At 38.7% G+C, this 22016-nt stretch overlaps 1 protein-coding gene across 1 annotated transcript; it reads left to right on the top strand.

Moving 5' to 3' along the window:
* The first annotated feature begins 1222 nt into the window (after positions 1 to 1222).
* LOC116247219 (glycosyltransferase-like At2g41451) lies at positions 1223 to 21816 on the top strand. The gene is made up of 11 exons (XM_031619246.2): positions 1223 to 1702; positions 3013 to 3162; positions 3271 to 3323; positions 6298 to 6406; positions 8577 to 8711; positions 8791 to 8835; positions 16176 to 16363; positions 16486 to 16627; positions 19849 to 19895; positions 20172 to 20259; positions 21156 to 21816. Exons 1-11 carry the CDS (start codon positions 1346 to 1348, stop codon positions 21444 to 21446), a joined length of 1605 nt encoding a protein of 534 aa, XP_031475106.1. The 5' UTR covers positions 1223 to 1345; the 3' UTR covers positions 21447 to 21816.
* Positions 21817 to 22016: the final 200 nt, after the last annotated feature.

The raw sequence follows: 22016 nt of genomic DNA, 5'->3' as shown, positions 1-22016 counted from the left end.
GGAGAGGGGGCCACCGCTCCTGCCAGCTTCCTTGGCTCCGCTCTTGCTTATGCTCATGGACAAGTTTAACTTGTCCATTGATTGAGACTTTGAACATAAAATGACATAGCAATATATGCAGTTTCGCTAAAAGGTGCTAAAAGATACGCTAAGATTTGAAGGATACAACCATTAATTGTCTCATATGTTGCACTAGCTCCTGGTCTTACCCATTAATGATATATAGAAACACATACACACACATTTTTTATTGCTTCAAGGGCTGGGACAAAGCTAGAAATTTTTCGTAAATGAGATCAAATTAAAGTTTTTAAATTTTGATAAGGTCAAAATATCATTTTTCAAAATTTTTGTATAAATTTTTTTAAAAATTTACATGTCAATTAAAAAAAAAAATTGAGGTGGGCCCAGGTGAGGCTTTGGCCCTATCCACAAATGCATGGAGTTTTGCTGACTATAATAAATTTGCTTCTTATTTTACCTTAGTTTTTTTTTTTTTAATATTCAGGGATCATTTTTTTTCCTGCCATGTGAAAATGGTAAAAAATTCAGCCGCTTGATTGCAGGATGTCTTACTTTACCTCTTTGTGACAAATTCTTTCGTTAATCACATCAAGTTAAGCAGTGAACAAATACAATGAGATGTCAGGTTTTATATTCTCATTGAATGCGCTTTTACTTTCACCATATTTTTCTCAGCTTAATCGCTTTGTAATAAAGATCGGGGTCTTATAGTATCAGTTTTATTCTCATTAAATGTATTTTTTTCTTAATTTCTTTAACACATTTTATTGGCCTTAATTTGTTCATAAAAAAAACAGTGTTTTAATCCGGACAGTAAGGAATTTGAGGTTTAAATCTTGTGGTCGCTGTTACACACCAACATACCATGAAAAAGTAACCCCATTTTTAACTGAAAAACAAATATCATGTAACGAAGTTGGGTTGTGATGAAACAAATTTTTATATTAATAGTAAGTATTTTGTTAAATTCTGGTTAATTTAACTAGATTCGTGTGGTTATTAATAAAAAAAAAACATCTCATTCAACTGGTTTTGTGCTGTTTAGACAGATTCGGGTGTTTTTTGGGTTAATCAGAAAAGGACCAATGCTTGTTTGAATTGGAGATATAATTATGCCGTGACGTTGAAATAGAGGAAATTACTGAAGCAGTGCCGGCAAGAAGGTTTTCTGATTTATTTATTTTTTAAAAAGAATAGCAAACGCCAATCTGGGGATTTTGCAACTCCCAAAGTTCCTTCTCGCAACAGTTTGACAGCAGCGGAAGGAAGAAGAAGTGCGGCAGAGAGAGAGAGAGAGAGAGAGAGAGAGCAGCCGTCCACAATGCCGGGGCACTATGGCCCCTTGAGAAGCTCTCCTCCTCCTCAGCAAGGGCTGGCGTCAAGGCTGCTGCTCCTCCTCACCCTACTTCCTCTCTCTCTCGCCGCCTTTGCGTTCGTGCTTCAGTGGCGCGGCGGCCTCACCGATCTCTCCACTAGATGGCCCGGCGACGCCTCGGGGTTTCCCGGGATGGGGAGTAGTCCCCTCGGTTCTAACCCTTCTTCCCTCCTCTCGTCCTCCTCCTCGTCGACGTCCTCCTCCGGCAGCGATTGCTTCGATCATTTCGGCCGCGGTTCATCCTCTGGATTCCCGTATTTGAATGGTTGGGGTTTCGATTTCCAGGCAGAACAGCACCCTAAGGTCACAATTTAAACGATCTCTCTTCTTTTCACGTTGACGTACTTTTTCCTACCTTGCTGATTTTAGTTGCACGGCACTTTCTTTCCCTAATAGCTTACTTTGTTTCTCCTTTTATTCTCCCTTTGTTGGGAGGAATTATATGAATGTTTGATCTACTTGCAAATAATATAGATCCGGAAGACTCTTTGATATGTGATTATGGGTCTCGGGGTCCCGCATTTTTTGAAATTCAATAACATGAGCACCGGTTTTTTTTCTTTTAACGGCATTATTTGTACTTGCCAATTCTGGGTTTACCGTGTGTTGGGTCCAAGTGAACGTTTTCCGGATTAGATCTCTTTGTTATGAATCGTCATAATTCTTTACCTTTAGAGGTTGTGGATGGATGAGTTGCAATGTCATATTGCTTTGTGATTGCGATCCGGATTTGGTACATACTGTGTTCATGGTCATTCGGAGAATCAAAGGGACGTTCCAGGAACGTGATCCTTTTTTAATGAATTTATACTTTGTTGCTTTTTATATGATTTCTGCATGCCATAACCTATGGGGTTTTGATGGCATAACCTTCGTTTTTTGCTCGCAAGCCTTGCTCATTTAGGCCTGCAGAATGTCTGCATTTTCGTTATCTAGTTCAGTTGGTTTATGCGCTTGAACTGTTGATAAGGAATTTGGAGGAGTTTATGGAGTTGATGGAACTACACATGTGGAACTACACATGAACACATCCCTATGTAGCAAATATTTTGGTCTCAATCAATACATCTGAATTTTCTGTAAGCTGAACGTGTTAAAGTAGATTATCAAAAACATCGACTATATTAGCATGCTTTAAACTACACAAGTAGTCAAAGGTACAAACATCAAAGGATCGAGATGAGAATTGGCACTGACAAGAAAACCTTGAACAAGAAGAACAAGAGAGGGGGAGGTGAATGTGGCACAGGAAGAGGAGGGAGGGCTGCCACTATTCCAGCTTTTCTTCTTGATAAGCTGCATGAGTCTGGGAAGCAGAAAATAAGAGGAGGTAAAATGGGGAAAAGATGGCTTCTACATAAACTGCAACCATGCAAATTATTTTCTTCTTGTCTAAAGTGCAATAACTTTCTCGTAAATGCAAATACCCAACTAATGATTTAGGTATATTATGCACAATTTTCATTTGTTACCATGTTATTGTGGTGATGATTCACGTTTTGGAAACATTCCTTTCCGCTAATCTGTATTATTATCATTTTATGCGATGTTGTTTTTTTTTTAATGTTAGATTGATTGAAAATCCACCTTTTACTAAAATTAATGACATCCAGATATGCATAACAACAAGCACATCAGCTGGTCTAGATCAGATCCTGCCGTGGTTATTTTACCATAAAGTCATGGGTGTTACAAACTTCTTTTTGTTTGTGGAAGGAAAGGCAGCATCTTCAAATGTGTCTGCTGTTTTGGAAGCCATTCCTGTGAGAATAGTTCTCTTTCTTCCCCCCTTTTTATTGAAAGAGTTCCGGAAACCCCTTTTAACAACACCTTTTACAATTTCCTAGACCTTATTTCTACTCTTCCTGCAGGGGGTGAAAGTGGTATATAGAACAAAAGAGCTGGAGGAGCAGCAAGCTAGAAGGTATTTGGAATAGTGAAGTTATTGTTATTTTTCATTCTGTTTATGATTTTCTTGACTTTAAACTTGAGCTTTTGTTTACTACTTTTCCTCTATCTTCCCTTTACTGTTTAAGGTGTGATGGTGCCCATAATTGGAATCTAATACCAAATTAAACTTAAAATAAAATGATAAGAAAGCAAATTCTTGTGCTGAACTGCTTATGCATCAGTGAGTGACTTTAAAATGTGCCCATTCTTTCTAATGGAGTGCCAAATACTATAATCTGTAGTCATGCTTTAGTGGCTTAGTTCCAAGTATGTTGTTAAAAAAGGCACGGGTATGTGTGGACTAGGCTCCCTAGCAGGCCAGGTTTATCTGGTCCTATGCTGGCTGTTCCTTGGTGACCCATACCTAGGTGCTTAACATAAAAAAGAGAAAAAAACTTAAGTAGCATTCAGACAACGAAGGTAGGAAACTGGGTTTTTCTAAAGCCAAGTTTTGTGAATGCCTGGTACTGTAACTTGGTTTCATTATGGTTGAAGACTTGGTTTTGATTGTGTGGATGACAAGACAAAATTCAGTTTCTGGTTCTTGCTAACCAACTTATTGCTTTGATGCTCATAACTGGTTCCTTAAATTAAAAAGGAATTACAGTTAGTTTATATTGGATCTAGACAATGACAATCAAGAACCAAATTTTGTAGGTGCATAAAGGTACTGGCTGTCAATTTTAAAATCAGATCTAAGACCAAACCCAAGTAGCTGAAACAATTAATTTGTAATGCAAATAACATAATTTATTCTAATCACAAATCAAATTAATATCAGGATACTTGGTAAAACAAAGGAAGATTCTCAAATTTTAATGTGTTACATAAAAGAACAAATTCTCCAAGGCTCGAAGAATGTGAATTGCCTTTTCTTTTACCAATATTTCATATGAAAACTAGTAGAAAACTCCAACTTAAATTTTCCATAATTTTTATTTTCTTTGAATTTTTGAAATCCTGAGAATTTGTTAAGAAAACAAGTTTAATACCCAAGAAAAATCTTGCTGATAAAATGCAAGTCGATATTTGTGACTGTGTAATATAAATGCACACACTGACACACTTATACATAATTTCACAATTTACATCCTATTCATTTTTTCTATGACAATTTTTATTGAATATTGGAGTGATTTACATGCATAACCAATATTTGTATCTTTGATGTTTATTGTTCATAACTTCATGGTAAGCCTCAAACTTTAATTATGCAACTACATTAAGTTTGAAGTTTTATACTTGTAATTATTGTCATTGTTATGTTATGACATGATTATTGTGTGTGTTTTTAGTCCTTTTGTCGTTATAGCATGCTATAGTGATAAATTTTATTGGTTTCCTTCTTTTCGGAACTACACGTTGCTGCCTAGCCCCACTAGGGTCTAGGCACCACTCACCGCGTAGGCTGTATCTGCTGCGCTTTGACTACATACATCACATGTGGAGTCCTCTAAATTTTCACTTTGGGAACTTAATTTAATTAAAACTATCTGGTGGTTGCTTGTTGTGTATCATAAGTATACTCAATCAAACCTGTCTCCATTCAATAGAAGCCTAGGGAAGTGAATTTATATAGACAATATGTAAAATGTAGTCAAATGACTCAAATAATTTATTTTCGTAACCCTAGACTCTGTAATCAATAATATCTTAACATTAACACACCCTAGTTCCTTAGGGGACATCTGATGGCAAAACACTACTTTGACAAAAAAATTATTCCTGTCTACAGGAGGAGAATTTTTTAGGAAAAATATAGTTCACCTCTCCGATGTTTTTTTCCCATTTTTTTGCCTTGAAAAATTTCACCCTGTTCGATTTCAGGATGTATGACTCAGTACACCCTGAAATCTTTTTCAGGGTTACCAAATGCCCCCTTAGTGAACTGACCATTTGAACAATTTCAGCATATAATTTTGCGTATTTATTTTGATTCTTTGATGCTGTCATGGTTCCATGGGTATTGATGATGTGATGTTGCACTTTGTATAAGTGCCATGATAACATTTTGATCACTTTGTTTATATATTGCGGAATTGCTGTTAGTTTGATATATTTTACAAATTTATTTTATAGGTGCCCTAGTATTGGAGCATTTGAAGTAGGATGTTTTGCTAACCTAGACAACTATGACATGATTTCTTGAACATAGTTTTACCTCTTCCTTTTTCTCGTTGGATAGTAGCAAAACAATCATAATTATACCCCCATTAACTAGGAAGAGCATGACTTATTAGCTGGACGAGTGGACTAATCAAGATTTCAGGTGTACTCTGACTTTATTCCTGAGACTAATCAGTTTTGTTGTAGCTTAATTGATGAGTTGATTTGTTGTTATTTTGACAACTTAGCATAAACTATGACAGCACTTTTACACCTTTTTAGCTTGGTGATATGGTGCCAATCTGGAGAACCTTTTTCCATTTGGTGTGATAATAATGAAATATTAAAACTATAGTTTCAGAGTGTGCCAAGCACATCAAGTTCAACCATTACCTCATGAAGATATGTGTATAGATTAGGACTTTATCCACTCAACGTTTAGCAATTTTTTTCTCAAAGAAGCTTATCTGCTTTCGTGCAACCTCATCTTCAAAACAACAAGAACACCTATTTCATCCTTGAATTTGAGGGCAAGTGTGAAAACTGATTGTGTGCATATCGTATTTTTATTGTGTTGGACATGTTCTATTTTTTTTTGTATTGTATAACCATTTCATTTTGTGCACCCAGGTGATATTGCCATTTCATAAATTTTGTCGTGGTGTATATGAATGTTTTTGTCCATTCTTTGAAAAGCAAAAAAGTTTGACCTTCATTTGTTTGTACACTATGACCCAAAAATTAATTACAGATGGCATGGAGTTCCTCTTATTCTTCGTTCCTTGGATGGTTTTCACATTGAAAAGTCCAATGCTTATGGAATTTTCATCTTTCAATTACAGCCGTATTTGGAACGAGACTTGGTTGGCATCCTTTTTTTACAAGCCATGCAACTATGAACTTTTTGTCAAACAGTCGCTTAACATGGAGATGGCTATTGTCATGGCACGGGTATGGTGTTGTTGTTTTTCTTTTACCTATCTGGATTCTGTACAATTCAACCATAACTACTCTGTTAGTAGTTGGTTACATAGAAAAGCTAATTTTGGTTAAGAAAGCCCGATGTGTAACTTGATTAAGTTTGTAATTCTCATTGTCGTACTTTTTTGGTAGCTTGGCAGGGCTTCCCTATATAAATTGAAAAGTAATAATGAGAACTATAGGAAAAGGAAAAAGGGAAAAACCAAAGGTTGCTCTTAAGCTTTATCACACAAATACTCCTATTTGAACAATACACAGGGCACAGAAAAAGTTAGTGCAGTCCACAACCTCATGACTATTTCTATTCAAAGTTGAACTCTGTCAAATTTGACCAGATTTTTTCTTTTTCCATTTTGGCATCTAGTGTTAGCTTGTGAATTTATCTTAGATATTAAAATTTTTTAGCACCATGCATTGTTCTTTGTTATTTGACTTATCTGTTGTTCATTGATTAAGTTTGTTGTAGTTGTGAAATGTGTGTTGATGTTTTTAGGTTCAGCTATTTAACTTATTTTACTGCTTTTATTTGTTGGTGAATGTTGAAAGCAAATTAGTAATCATAATTGTTTGTGTGTGTATTGGCTATTTATTGACAATCATGTTGTTAAAGCATGCATGGGCCCCTAGGCTTGGCTGGTCAACTAGGATTGTAGCTTCTAGGTCCTGTCATTTGAAAATTCCAGTCTGCCTAGATATTGTTTTCAACAACGTAGTTTTTTCTTTTTTCTTTCTATTCTTCTTCTTTTTCTTCTTTTTGTACCATCTAAGGTAGCGCCTTTTTTTTTTTTTTTTTTTTTGCCTTCTTGTTGTTCCATCACCATTTGAATTTTGAAGAGTGTTTTCTTTTTCATCTTTTGTTTATATGCAGATTTTCTTTCCTCATTCTTTTTAGTGTGTGTCTGTGTGTATATATATGTATGTATGTATCTATGATTCTATGTATGTATGTATATATATGGTATATGTATGCATGCATGCATGTGTGTGGAAGGAATGAACAAGTGCGAGGGATGTTAAGTGCTTCTCGAAATTGATTTATCCTGACAAGGTACAAAATTAAGCTATTTAATTTTCATGTAAAAGTTAAAACCAATCATGCTTGATACTATGCAGTGTGCGTCATTATTGCATACAATTATTAACTAAGGCAGCAGCTTTTCCTTTTTTTTTTTGGTGTGGGGGGATGGGGGGAGGGGGTTTGTGTGGAGGGGTTTGACCTCATTGCAGCTTGGTGCTGCTGAAAAAAGTGAGGCTGAATATCTTTCGATGGTTTGACATATCTCATAGATTCATAATGTTGTACAAAAGAGTGCATGTTTCCTGAGGATGTAAGTGGCCAATTAAGTCATGACTGTTAGAAGAGACATGAATTTGAGAGAGTTTGGTTCAAGATAAAACAACTAAAGACATGGAAGTGCATCTACAGACAGCAAAAATTAATACAAAGTGATTGGATGACTAAAGGCTGCGGTCGTGTCTCAGCCCTCGGGTGTAGAAGGATCTTGACCATTGACCCTGGTAATTATGTTGCATGCTTGATGGGTGTTGCATAAATGTCACTGGAACTTCCCAACTAAAAGAATTCGAAGTTTCAGCCCATACGAAGTGCAAACTTTATGACCTTATTTATTGCTGTAGCTGAAGTGGAGGCACGTGCAAACAATCATTTTGTCTTATCATTTCTTCGGAAAAGTTTGACACGTCTGGGGACAACCAAGACTAATGTTGCTTTTTATCTACAAATAGAAATTAATTTGAAATCAACTGTCCCTTGGAAAGACAATTCCACATTCTTGAGCTGCAGTAAGTACTAGTTTACTTTGTCTGACCTAAAGACAAAGTTGGTTCTTCTTAATTTTTTATAGGTGATTTCTAGAAAAATGTGTCAAAATGCTTGAACCTATGGTTTTCTTTTTGCTGCTGTTGCCATAGCTGGAAGCTTGGATAGCTGTATATGATTATCAACTTCCACTGCAGGTTTTTTTCTATTTTTGGCTGCATGATGAACTTTTATATTCTTGTGCAGTTGTATTAGTTTCATGTCTATATTACTTATCAAAGTCGAGTTTTGGTGATGATGCAAACTATGATTGGAAGAATGTCTTTTTTGATAAATATTCTATTAGTATCTGTTCCACAGGATACTGGCATGGATTGGATCATCCATCTGGATACAGATGAGCTCATTCATCCAGCTGGTGCTCAGGAATACTCACTCAGGCGATTACTCTTGGACATGCCTGAGAATGTTGATATGGTTATTTTCCCGAATTATGTGAGCAACATGTTCCAAAATTTCCCATTCTGTTTTTAGCGTTTTCACATCTTATGGTGTCATCTTCTTCTTTTTTCAGGAAAGTTGTGTTGAAAGGGATGATATAAAGGAACCATTCAGTGAGGTATACTCATGTCCAGGACATTTTGTTTGTTTACAGAATCTTGTATCCACTTTGTAGTTGTTGACATTGGATTTTGGATTGGATGGTAAACGTAGTTTTTAGTTAGTTGCATGTGGTACCATTCTCATGATTGTGTGGTATAGTTCAAATTATTAAAGTTTCACCCTGATGGAAGCTTTCTATCCTTCATGAAAAATGCTTCTTGCAAGTTATGAACAAAAAAGTATGGTCCTTGTTTTCTATACTCAAAGGAACTTTACCGTGCATCATATAATTTGTCTAAAGGGAATTATCTGGTTGTGCTTTCTAGAAGTGTTTGTGCATCAACATAATGCTGTCAATCCCTTAGAACTTTGTTAACTCATGGGTCAGTGTCTGTTCAAAAATGAAAATGCAGTGTCTAGAGAATCTAGACTAATTGAATAGCTTGGTTATCAACTTCTCATTATGGCAAATATAAACCTTGACCTGCTAGTTTCTTTATCTGACTCAAATGGTTGTATGCAATCTATAGCCAAAAGATCAATCAATCTTGGCATACACCAAGAAAATATTTCTTATAAAGTTCATTTATAGACCTAAGTTCCTAACCCATTGATGCACAAATCTTATCTAAACACAAAACCCGTTCCGAACCTGAGCTGCTACATTTTTGTTGCCTAAGTCAGTAATTTTTCATTCCATTGATGTGTTCAAAGGACACATCAATTCCTAACCCTGTGATGAAATCGACAAAGGTTACCCATCTGACCCTGGAGGGCTTGTTGATGTTGGTCTTGTTGAAGAAGCTTATAATAGCCTGGCAATCAGTCCGTATTAGAATCTCATTTTGTTTCAGATAGTAGATCTTTAGGGAGCCTGAGCCAATGCCAAAATATGACTCCGATAAAGAACCCGAGGAATTCTTAAACCCTTGGGCATGTCAAGAGCAAGTGTTCGTACTTAATGAATATGAATATATCCTGAGATGAAGGAATTATCTTCAATAATCGCTTCGGCAACCTCAGGAACAACTACCGCACAATCTCCATACAATCCTCCGGCAGATGTATCCATGAGCATGCCAGGATACCCCCCAGCTACAGGGAGAACACCCCCCATCAGGCCAACTATAGATGTTCCTTCCAGCAGTCGCACAAAATTTCGAGGAGGAAGAAATGACGAAATGTGGAATTTGCCAACTGCTGCCCAATCAACAGGGGCAATCTTCGTCATCCCAACTCAAATAGGTCTATTCCATGATGTGTTTTCCAGATGGGAGTCCATAACCAAAAATTTGGTTTCGGAAAAAGGATTCTCAGATGCCAGAGATAAAGCAAAATTTATGGAAAACTTGCTCGGTGAAATCGAAAAATTAATCTGGATACAATGGAGAATGGAATATCGAATCGAGTATGAAGCCCTAATTGCCACTGCAGATGGTAGAGAGGGCACCCAAAATATCCTGTCACAAATGCGCAGGGTTTTCTCATTGGAGGATCCAACACAAGGAACAACGGGGATACAGGAACAACGGGGATACAGGACCAAGCATATCGAGACCTTGAAAAATTATCCTGTGCCAACGTGAAGAATATCATTCTGTACATGAATGATTACCTCCGATTAGCAGCAAAATCTGGGAGAATGTTTATTAGCCCAGAATGATTTCATCCAGTATTTTTCTGATGGACTCCCATCTGGAAAACACATCATGGAATAGACCTATTTGAGTTGGGATGACGAAGATTGCCCCTGTTGATTGGGCAGCAGTTGGCAAATTCCACATTTCGTCATTTCTTCCTCCTCGAAATTTTGTGCGACTGCTGGAAGGAACATCTATAGTTGGCCTGATGGGGGGTGTTCTCCCTGTAGCTGGGGGGTATCCTGGCATGCTCATGGATACATTTGCCGGAGGATTGCATGGAGATTGTGCGGTAGTTGTTCCTGAGGTTGCCGAAGCGATTATTGAAGATAATTCCTTCATCTCAGGATATTCATATTCATTAAGTACGAACACTTGCTCTTGACATGCCCAAGGGTTTAGGAATTCCTCAGGTTCTTTATCGGAGTCATATTTTGGCATTGGCTCAGGCTCCTGTCGAATGGCGAGGTATTGGTAATATGCCATATCGTCTTCCTCCTCCTCTTCTTCTAGGAGAGCTAAAACGGTGTGTTCCGTGATTTCAGCTTCGTTTTCTCCTTCAACAATAGCCGGTTCATATTCGGAAAACCGAAGGGATATGCGTCCGTCAAAAAGGTTTGATGACTCCATTTCTGTTGGTTGCATGGGGATCGAAGCTGATGAGGGTCGGATAATCCAGTTGAGACCCTGCATGTCTTGATTGTTTATTCTTCTTCCCGGGATGGCAGTTACTCCATGGCTCGTCAGATAATCAGTGACATGGCTGATTTGATAAGCAAAGGCCATATTAGGTGTGTTGGAGAGTCTGCCTATTAATCCTCTTGTAAGGATTAGGTTTGCCTCCCCATTTCTCCAATTAGCGTATCCTCGGGTCTGAATTGAGATTTGGAAGTGACGGTAGAAGTCTCCAAGGGTTAAGATCGTGTCGGGGATGATAAAAATAATTTGATTTCCCCTTGACAAATCTACTTCCATAGTGACGAATATGGCTTGGTCATTCTGCCACCTATTGTCTCGGAAGACAACTAACGCTTGCGTGCCTTCGTCCCTCCTATGTAGGATTTGTAGCCTGATTTGCGCTAATCCGATGTGGATAAATCGGAAATTGCTTCGATACAACGCCTGATAGCTTTCTGGTTGTATGAATGGCCTATCTACCTGTTGATCGTCGAGGCAAGAGATTGCTTCCTCCGATAAGTGTTGGTTGGTATTGCCGCGAGCAGAGTATAAAACTTCGGCTGGTACCATGTTTGCTCTTTCTCGCAAGGATCTTGCCAGCTGCTGTTCCCGTTGCAACTGTTCTTCTAGAATCTCCTGATGGTTACGCCGTATCAGCGAATTAATTCTTCGCTGAAAATTCAGGCGTCTCCTTTGCCCGGTGCGGTAGCCTCAGATCTGATCTTCAAACTCTGGCTGTGAGTTTGAGACTTGAGTTCGAGAGGAGCTAACCGATGGTCGTCGATCCATCCTTAAGTTTCTTTTTCTCGTCTGCTAGGATGGTGTAGGGATCTTTGACGACGTGAAGTTTGCCTTTCTTTTCGACTGGTTTGCCTATTGAAAGGTTCTTGAATTTTCTTCCGAGTTCGTCTATCAAGGACTCTGATAGAGCGTCTTCTTTGGAAGTTGTTGCCTTGAGTATGTTCGAGAGCTCACCTATTGTAGCTGCGAGCTGTACTTGGTTGTCAATCACTTGGGTGATTAACTGAATCAAGGTATTGTTTTGCTTGATCAGAGTAGAAGTTGCAGCTCCTACTGTGGAATTGTCCGATGGTTTGGCGTAAGCAATAGCCGGTGGTTCAACAGTATTTGTGATTGAAAGGGCTTTCTTGATGGCAAGATTGTCATTCATGAGAGTTGCCTCTGGATTTTTGTAACTTTGGTTTCTATTGTTTGGGTTCGTTCTTCGAGAGAAACCAAGTGATTCAGAATGGTATTCTGAACGGGGCTTTCTGAAGAGGTATATGAAGAAATAGATTTGGCTTGTGAAAATAAGCTTGAGAGATGACTAATCTGAGCTTCTAATCGTAGACAATGGTTTTCCAAGTTAAGAAGTTTGGTCTGGATGTCTGCAAGTGCAGAGAGTATCCTTTGAGTTTCTTCTATCTTGCCTGAATAGGATTTAGTGTTTTAGGTTTAGTTTTCAAAAGCAAGGTGGTGCGCAACTTATGACCTCTGTGAAGGCTTATTCTCTTAGCCTGAAGGGTCTGGGTCTTTAACACGTACTTGCCTGACCACTAAACTTTAACCAAAAACTTAAACAAGAAGGAAGGAAGAAGATCAAAGGTCGGGCTCTTACTTGTAGATGTTAAGCTCTGATACCAAACAGCGTGGCTTTGAATAATCCGAATCCGTAGAACGAGAGTGCGCAAGCTAGAATGAAGGAAAAGCTTGAGTAGAACAGAACGGAATGCTGGAATTTTATTTGAAAGAGGAGACGATGCTCAGAACGAGAGTGCGCAAGCTAGAATGAAGGAAAAGCCTGAGTAGAACAGAACGGAATGCTGGAATTTTATTTGAAAGAGGAGACGATGCTCCAAGCTTTCGGAAATACAAGTAAGAACTTAGACACTGGAGGAGAAGAATCCTTGAGAGCTTCAAGATGATCCTTCACCTTCAGCTAAAGCTCCTTATATAGAATAAGAGAGCCGTTCACTACGCGTTGAGAAAACGCGTGAAAGGATAAGGGTAACGCGTGGCACAGACGCCGACGCTACCCGACAAAAGTACAAAAGCAAAGACGCCTAAAATAAAGTGGGACGCGTGGCACAGACGCCGACGCTACCCGACAAAAGTACAAAAGCAAAAGACGCGTAAAATAAAGTGGGACGCGTGGCACAAACGCCGACGCTACCCGACAAAAGTACAAAAGCAAAAGACGCGTAAAATAAAGTGGGACGCGTGGCACAGACGCCGACGCTACCCGACAAAGCACTGTTTATATGCTAATTTTTTTGCCATTGAGGAGAAGAACGAGATAATGAGTTAGTGTTCTGAATCGCTCCAGGTGGGTCTGAAGGCATCCTCTAATGTCAGACCAATAGTTGTCTTTGGACGAGCATTTGGTGCGCACAGTAAGCTTAATCTTTAATAATTCTTCAAGACTTTCAAGGTTGGCTTGAGCTTGGATGCATAAGGCTTTCTCAAGACGGTCCATTTCTCGTCCAAGTTCATTGAAGCGGTCTAGAGGAATGCTTTTGGACTCGGCTTCGTCTTGGTATCCCCAGTATTTGGCAACTTCTGGGTGACGCTGCTTGGCTAGCATTTTGTACCTGTTGACGAGCATCGGTCCTGGTTGCATGAAGGCTAGTCCTTCCCATTCTGGCTCGAAAATTCGTCTGGCTTGAGCCATGCTTTCTGGGCTGTAAGGAGATGTTAATTTACACAGATTAATGTTTGCAGAAAATAAAACTAATTTGTACAAACTGTTGGGGCTAAAGCATTAAATGTTGACTCTGTGAATTCTCTGTATGATCTCTTTGAGGTGGGAGATTATATCTTCGATCTCCAGCATATCATGGCACATAGGTTGGCGTGTGATACGCCAGTGGTTGGTTTTGCTGGCTGATCGAAAATTTGCCGTCCATTTGAGTTCTTGTATCTTCTGAAACCTTTCAAGATCTTCAAGGACACTTGTGAGGATCTCGGTTTCTATTTTGGATAGCTCTTCTAGTATCTCGTACTTGCGAGGCTTGGGCAGCTCCCAGTCTTCATTGATGTTTGCCGGATGTAGTTCATTGAGAATGTCTTTGTAACGTTCAGCAGTTGACTCACTTGATTGCATAGGCAATGGAACTTCTGTTGGTGGGATATTGGTCCCGGATGGTCCTGCCATTAGAAGGTACACCCTCCTTTTGGAAATAGACCCAGACCCTTCAGGCTAAGAGAATTTGATACCAAACAGCGTGGCTTTGAATAATTTGTTGCCTGCAATCTCTTACCGGCGTTAACTCCAAGCACGACGCCAACAAGAAGCTAAAGTACGGGCAGATGATCATAGGGGAAAACCAGTTCAGAGTTCCCTACACATACGCCTTTCCTATGAGCCTAGGAGGCGAAATTCAAATGATCATTGGCTGTAACTTTATCCGAGCTATGCAAGGTGGACTAAGAATCGAAGGAGATACTATCACCTTCTACAAGAATGTCACCACCATCAATACGCAGCAGCAGACGATCCTTTCTTCGTTCATTGAAGAATGAGTTCTTCGCCTTCCTGGACAGAAACAATGTCATGATCTTCTGGTAGATCAAGTCCCTCAAAAATAGCTACCCTTACTGAAGCTAGGAGTGATTCGGCCATCAAAGAGTCAACACAGAACAACTGCCATAATAGTGTATTCTGGAACTACCCAAGATCCCAAAACAGGAGAAGTAAAGAAGGGGAAAGAAAGAATGGTCTTCAACTACAAACGCCTCAATGACAATACAGAAAAGGACCAGTACTCGCTACCAGGTATCAATACAATTATCAGAAAAGTATCAGGTAGCAAAATCTATTCTAAATTTGATTTAAAGAGTGGTTTCCATCAAGTCATGATGGATCCAGAGTCTATACCACTCACGGCATTCTGGGTACCCCAGGGACTGTTTGAATGGCTGGTGATGCCATTTGGGTTAAAGAATGCCCCTGCAATCTTCCAAAGAAAAATGGATAACTGCTTTAGGGGAACAGAAAACTTCATTGCCGTTTACATAGATGATATTCTAGTTTTCTCTGAAACAGAAGATGCGCATGCAAAGCATCTACGCATCCTGCTAGAAAGATGCAAGGATAATGGACTCGTTCTAAGCCCGACCAAAATGACAATAGCCTGAATGGTCTGGGTCTTTAACACGTACTTGCCTGACCACTAAACTTTAACCAAAAACTTAAACAAGAAGGAAGGAAGAAGATCAAAGGTCGGGCTCTTGTAGATGTTAAGCTCTGATACCAAACAGCGTTTTCTCATGAACAAAGTTTCCTAGTCTACAAGGGAAAACAAAAGCCTGATGAGAATAAAATTTTTTTATGGCAGGTTGTTTATCAATAGTAACATTCTCTACACAAGCCATTGCTTGTGTGACGTAGTAGCCTGATATTGTTATGTCATTTTTGTACTCGGTTTGAATCTAACTACTAATTCACCTGTTCAAGTGCTTATAGTTAAATATTTTGTCTGGTTTGATACCTAAATTCTGTACCTGAATGAGAACTGACACCTGAACCATTATGGTGGGCTTGGTCATATTTTGGGTCTATTCAAGTGGGTTATTTGAGAAACAATCTGTTTTCCTCCTGAACCTGTTTAAAAAGATGTAGAGTTTTCAGTCATGAGCCCATGCTTAGACCTGAATGAAAGTCTGATATTGACAACACAGCAAGAAAGCATGCGATGAGCCCTGGGTTTACCAGTCAGATTCGACCTCTGCTGCTTTAAAGCATGGTCCACCCCTTCAAGTGGGAATTCTTTTTTATATATAATTAGTTAAAATTATAGAGCAGTATGCACTGTTTTATAAATTTTCTTTCTTGGAGGTGGTTGGGGAATTTCTAACCTTTTTCTTTGCTGCTACATATTTTTCTTCTCTGTGGACAGTTAAATTATTTTCCTGCTTGCAAGTATGACACACAACCAAGCATTTTCTGTAACTTTGAATTTCAGTTGCCTTTCCATCTGATTATTGGACATGTCATTTTGTCTGATCCACTCTAAAGCCTTCACATATTTGCCTTTAGGTGTCCATGTTCAAGAAGAACTATGATCACCTTTTAAAGGAAACATACTTTGGGATGTATAAGGAAGCTACACGTGGTAATCCTAATTACTTTTTGACTTATGGCAATGGAAAATCCGCTGCTCGCATCCAAGACCATCTTCGTCCTAATGGGGCACATAGATGGCATAATTATATGAAGACACCAAAGTAAGATTTTCCTAGTTGTTATCATCAGAGGACATAGTTTTTTCTTAAGTTGGTTGATGCCTTGTTAACTTTTCGCTGGCTACTGACTGTTATGCAACATTATACTGCAATTTCTTTTTTAGTGAAGTTAAGCTGGATGAGGCTGCCGTTCTGCATTTTACTTATACCAAATTCTCAGACCTTACTTCTAGACGTGACCGTTGTGGTTGCAAACCTACTAAGGAGGATGTCAAGAGATGTTTCATGTTGGAGTTTGATAGATCTGTAAGCTCCTTTTGTCATTTGGTTGTTCCCTTATTCATACTGTCTGCTTGATTTGCTTTACTTTGATTCTCTACCTTACCACAGAAATATTGCAAGAAGAACTAGCATTGCTCCTGTTTCATACTTCTGTAGAATGTTTGCATGACTATGATCTTTCACTAGTTCTGCATTTGGGTTTTGAAGTACTAATTCCTTCAGGAAACAACTGAAAATAAAAATCAAGATACATCATACATCCAAGAAATCTGTCTTTATTGTGTTATTGATTGCAGATATATGCTCGTGGAATTTTGTCCCTTCATCTGGTAAAGGGCTTCTCAGTTTTCGCCTTCTCTGTTTTCTCTCCACACAACAATGCATGCTTTTGTGATTTTTTGTGTTCACTATGCTTGATGAACTATGTTAGGGCTGAGGACAAAAATTGTTAGATACTTCTTACATTAGGATAAAATTGTTACATACTTCTTACAAATTGCGCGCTGATATGCCAATTTATAACAGCTTAGAAGATCCCAAAGACCATGGAAATATGCCAGATTGCGCTTTTATATCTGAGTGATCTTGACCCTTGATGAGTATGAATGAGTTCTTCTTCGAGAATTTTTTGCTTTCCCTTTTAACAAAAAGGAAAATTAAGGAATTTACCACATCAAAGGTGATAAGGATTTATGAACTATTACAAAGATCCTATTTGATAGAGAGTGCTCAATCCACAATTGATCAAAGTACACATGATTAGTTGTTGCACAAGCTGCAATACCCAGTCATGTTTTGTCATGGACCTTTAACAAAAAGGAAAATTAAGGAATTTACCACATCAAAGGTGACAAGAATTTATGAACTATTAGAAAGATCCTATTTGATAGAGAGTGCTCAATCCACAATTGATCAAAGTAACTGCAATACCCAGTCATGTTTTGTCATGGACCTTTCTTAGAAACCAAACCTATTTGCCTTCTCAGTTTTCGCCTTCTCTGTTTTCTCTCCAAGACAGAAATGCATGCTTTTGTGATTTTTTGTGTTCAATATGCTTGATGAACTATGTTAGGGCTGAGGACAAAAATTGTTAGATACTTCTTAGTTTAGGATAAAATTGTTAGATACTTCTTACATTAGGATAAAATTGTTACATACTTCTTACAAATTGCGTGCTGATATGCCAATTTATAACAGCTTAGAACATCCCAAAGACCATGGAAATATGCCAGATTGCGCTTTTATATCTGAATAATCTTGACCCATGATGAGTATGAATGAGTTCTTCTTGGAGAACTTTTGCTTTCCCTTTTAACAAAAAGGAAAATTAAGGAATTTACCACATCAAAGGTGACAAGAATTTATGAACTATTAGAAAGATCCTATTTGATAGAGTGCTCAATCTGCAATTGATCAAAGTACACAGGATTAGTTGTTGCACAAGCTGCAATACCCAGTCACGTTTTGTCATGGACCTTTCTTAGAAACCAAACCTATTTGCCTGTCCTATTGTTTCTTCCAATGAAACAAGTGACCAGGCCTATGATGCAACATGGCCGGTGGCATGGGGGTGTGGTGCTGCTTGGGTGCGATCATCACCAGAGAAAAAGAAAAAGAAAAACAGAGGATGAAAGAGCAGGAGGAGGAGAGAGAAGGGGAAGAGGAAGAGAAAGGATAGAGAACTGAGTAAGAAAGAAGTGGAGGAGGAAGAGGAGCAAGAAGAGAGAAAATACCTGGTGGTGGGAGAATGCAAGCAGCCATGAGAATGTAAGCGACATGCTGGACTTTTTCATAAAACTCTTTTCTCTTTTTAGTTTTTGATTGCAAATTCTCTTTTGTTACAATAAGAGGTTGGTTATAAAAAGTAGTCTGTGTTTGTATATATATATATATATATATATATATATATATATATATATTACCACACCTGAACCCAAGTTTTTCTAGGAGGTGCTACACCAGCACCGGGCACCCATGAGAACCAGGCTTAAATGTGCCACTTGCCCTTTGCCAAAGGGCCTGATATGGAGTTTCTGTATGCAAAGGTCGTTTGAATTGAACCTTGTCTCAGGCCAATAGGAAGAGAGGGTTTACCTGAATGGTCAATACCTTTGTGGCTTGTGGATTCTCTTCTCTCGGAGCCTCAGCAATAGTGAGTGAAATGGCTTTTCCTTTTACTGATTTTTTCAGGTGGCCCCTTTTTTTGAGATTCAATTGAGTATTTATCTTGTCAAGAGGAAAACCATTAACCATTGAACTGTTCAAGCTTTCTGCAGTGACCAGTGCTCTAGATAGAGTTTTTGGTAAGCCAATTGCTCTAGAATTTCTCATCAGCCTATACAAATAATTAATGGAATATCATTCAAGATTAATTAAGTCATTTTGTCATCAACAGTCCACAAGTTTACTCAAGTTCGCAATCTCAAAATTGATCATGCTTAAGATGTCTAAGACATTTAACAGGGGAAAAGAGAGACCAACAATTACCTTGTGGTTGTGGTCTATCACTGTGAGAGATTCCTTTGCTAAGGTGTATATACAGCATTGAATTGTGAGCAACTACCCTTGTCCATGTTCGGGCCCATTTGGAATGTCTATATTATAATGGTTGTCATTGCAAGGTTGCCAATTGTTGGAGCTGAACTTTGTTGGTGACAGTGAATGTGAAAATTGAAATTGTTGTTATAATGGAATAATTGTGTTAATATGGTACGTGCAGAGTTGCTGACTAATTTAATGTCTGACTGCAAGCTGAACAGATGGTCTGAGTTTTTTTTGGTTATAAATGACATTCTAGGGTGTCAAACTAAAATTTCAGACCATCACATGCATACTAGCATCATTGAGGGTGATGCTATGCATTATGTAGGTAATTCTTTAAAGTTACAGAATAATAAACTCACTAGAGAAAGTCTCGATCTGGATAGGAAAGATCAAATTTGACCATCATGACACAAATATGGTCATTAAGCCTCTGCATCAGATGGATGTCACTCCGTTCAATGGTGAATGTGACATCTGCAACATGAGTGGGGTTAAGGCTTGAAGTGTTAGTGTCATGGAAGTTTTCTATTCTTGAGGCGCAGTCTTTTTTAATAATGATGATATGTGTTAGAAAGTGTTTAAAGAAGTTGCTTAAGTGGTTCTGATTGTTTCTTTTGGTGTATCTGATAGAGGGAAGCTGTTAATTTTTCTGTAGCAGATTGTTTCCTCCCTTGACTGTCTTCTTCGTCTCTCTGGTGCAGGCATTCATAATTGCTTCAACTGCAACTGAAGGGGAGATGCTTCAATGGTATCATAGACTTGTCAGAGTGACGCAATTTTGTTTCGTGGTGCCAGATATGCACTTTGTTAAATAGAATAAATTTTTGTCTGGATATAGGCACCAAATGGGTGCATGTGCATTTGGGAAACTGCTCTCATAGTCACTACCAGCATATTGTTGAAATATGGGTTACCCATGCATGTGCTCTTGAATGGCAAGATACTAGGATATAGAAAAAGAAATGCTTGGATCAGACAGACTCTTCTTACTGGTGTTGATTTTTGTCTTTTTCTGTTATTTAAGGTATCGAGAACATGTAGTCTGGAATGATCAAGCTTTGAAAATAAAGCTTCTGAGAAAGGGTATCTTGACACGAATCTCTGCTCCTATGGTAAGTTGCACATGACGTCTTTTCATTTTTCTATGTTGTTGGCCACTGGAGCTTTCTTGATACGTCTCAATAACTTTTTCTGGTGCTTTGAAAATCAATTGGCAAGACAGTAAATAGTTTACCAGGCAAAAGAAAATATTTTTTATATCCTTCATCTGCAGGACCTGGAATTCTAGTATCGCAGCTCCTTTGCGGCTTTGCCATGGACAACAGTTTTGAGATAAAGATGCCTACCACTTGTGCCCCCACTATAGGGTTGTCAACTAGTTGGACCTACAATGCACCAGACATTATCTAGTTTAGAAGCTTTGCTGATACTGGATCCAGGAGGTCCAGTCAAGATAAAACCAGCCCTCATGAAATTTTAGTTTCATGTTTTTTCAGAAAACTAGATATTAATTGGAGTTGTGATCAGACCTAGCTCAGGTTTGTCATGCCTGGTTTGATGTACAACTTGGAGGCTGTAGTCTCAACCCGAATAGCTCATACATATCTATTTGATTGTCCTCAAAGAGGGTTGTGTAAAAAGTCCCATTTGGGTCAAAATTAAGCTGTGTAACAAAAAGTTGACAGGTATTAATATTGTGACCTAGGTGAGAATGTGAAGTTACCTATCCAAAGACTTACCCTTTGCCTATGTGGAACAAAACAAGTAGCCTCAACCTCAGGAATTGGAAAAGCAAGTCCAACAGCCTGGTCTCCCATTGCTGTGCCTCCAGACACACTGGAAGTGGAGAAGCTCAAAAAGGCTCACTGGTCTCACTTGTTTACTTGTTTTAGCAATGACATTAAATGCTGTCATATTTCACTATGCCTTGCAATTGGGCAGCCAGCTCTGTTTCTAATTTTCTACATTGATAATTTTCTTACATTTATTTTTATTGTTGACTTGGCAGGTTATAATTCAAGGCTTGAGAGAGTCTGGAATTTTCAAGGCGTTACTTGAGTCTACTAAAAACTCAATATCAAAGGAGAAATTCTTATCATCCATAGGGCACAGCAGCAACATATCTGAGGTACCAAATATAAGGGCAGGACGCAAGACACTTCCTTTGAAACCCATGAACAGAGGGGGTAGCTACCAAGCAGCTTCTCGGAGAACCTTGGCAATGACTGATGCTTTACCGGAAGCAGTGCCTCCACTGTCTCCGCCAGCTGTGGATGATGATCTATTGAGGGGAACATGAGAAGACTCGGACGTCATGATTGCCTCTTCTGATTTAGTGATAATGAGAGAGATTTTGAAAAGAATATGCACAATTAGGAGAGAGAGCAGTCTGATATGTGATGCGGGTTCGCTCAGCTGTTAACCTTTTGGGATCTTCCCGATCATTACCCAAGCGCTGGTGTACATTTTCTGGTTTCTGTTCCTGTGTCAGAATTGTTGGCCTGTGCTCGCCTAACTCTGATACAGATTGTTCATTATGGAATTCCTGACTCGGCCACTTGATGTATAAAAGGAATATTGTTGAGACAGAAGGGTACGATGACACATTCTTAACTAGAAGTTGTAGTTCATTATATATAATTTTTTTTTGAAGGCCCTCTTATGTGACACTGTTTCCATTTTTCGCCTTACGTACGGGTTGGCTTCTGTAACTTAGCTCAAGTGCATTTCCTGAAACTGGGGTCGTAAAATGAGCCAAATTGAACAATGCGTGGAGTGCCCTCAAACTTTGGCTCATGTTTGTCATGAGTCAGCTGTGGTCGTTTGATAATAAATATGGCTTGTTCTGACTCGTGATCTGTTCAATTTA

The sequence above is a fragment of the Nymphaea colorata genome, chromosome 2 (assembly GCF_008831285.2).
Source record: "Nymphaea colorata isolate Beijing-Zhang1983 chromosome 2, ASM883128v2, whole genome shotgun sequence".
Classification (NCBI taxonomy): Eukaryota; Viridiplantae; Streptophyta; class Magnoliopsida; order Nymphaeales; family Nymphaeaceae; genus Nymphaea; species Nymphaea colorata.
Note: the sequence above shows the minus strand (reverse complement) of the source record. Positions and strands in the feature narration are given on the sequence as shown.

Excerpts from the sequence above, each read along its gene's own strand:
- LOC116247219 (XM_031619246.2), top strand. The coding sequence starts at position 1,346 with ATGCCGGGGCACTATGGCCCCTTGAGAAGCTCTCCTCCTCCTCAGCAA. Across the intron at positions 3,324-6,297 it reads GAGGAGCAGCAAGCTAGAAG|CCGTATTTGGAACGAGACTT; the intron begins GTATTTGGAATA and ends TTTCAATTACAG. Across the intron at positions 16,364-16,485 it reads AATTATATGAAGACACCAAA|TGAAGTTAAGCTGGATGAGG; the intron begins GTAAGATTTTCC and ends TTTCTTTTTTAG.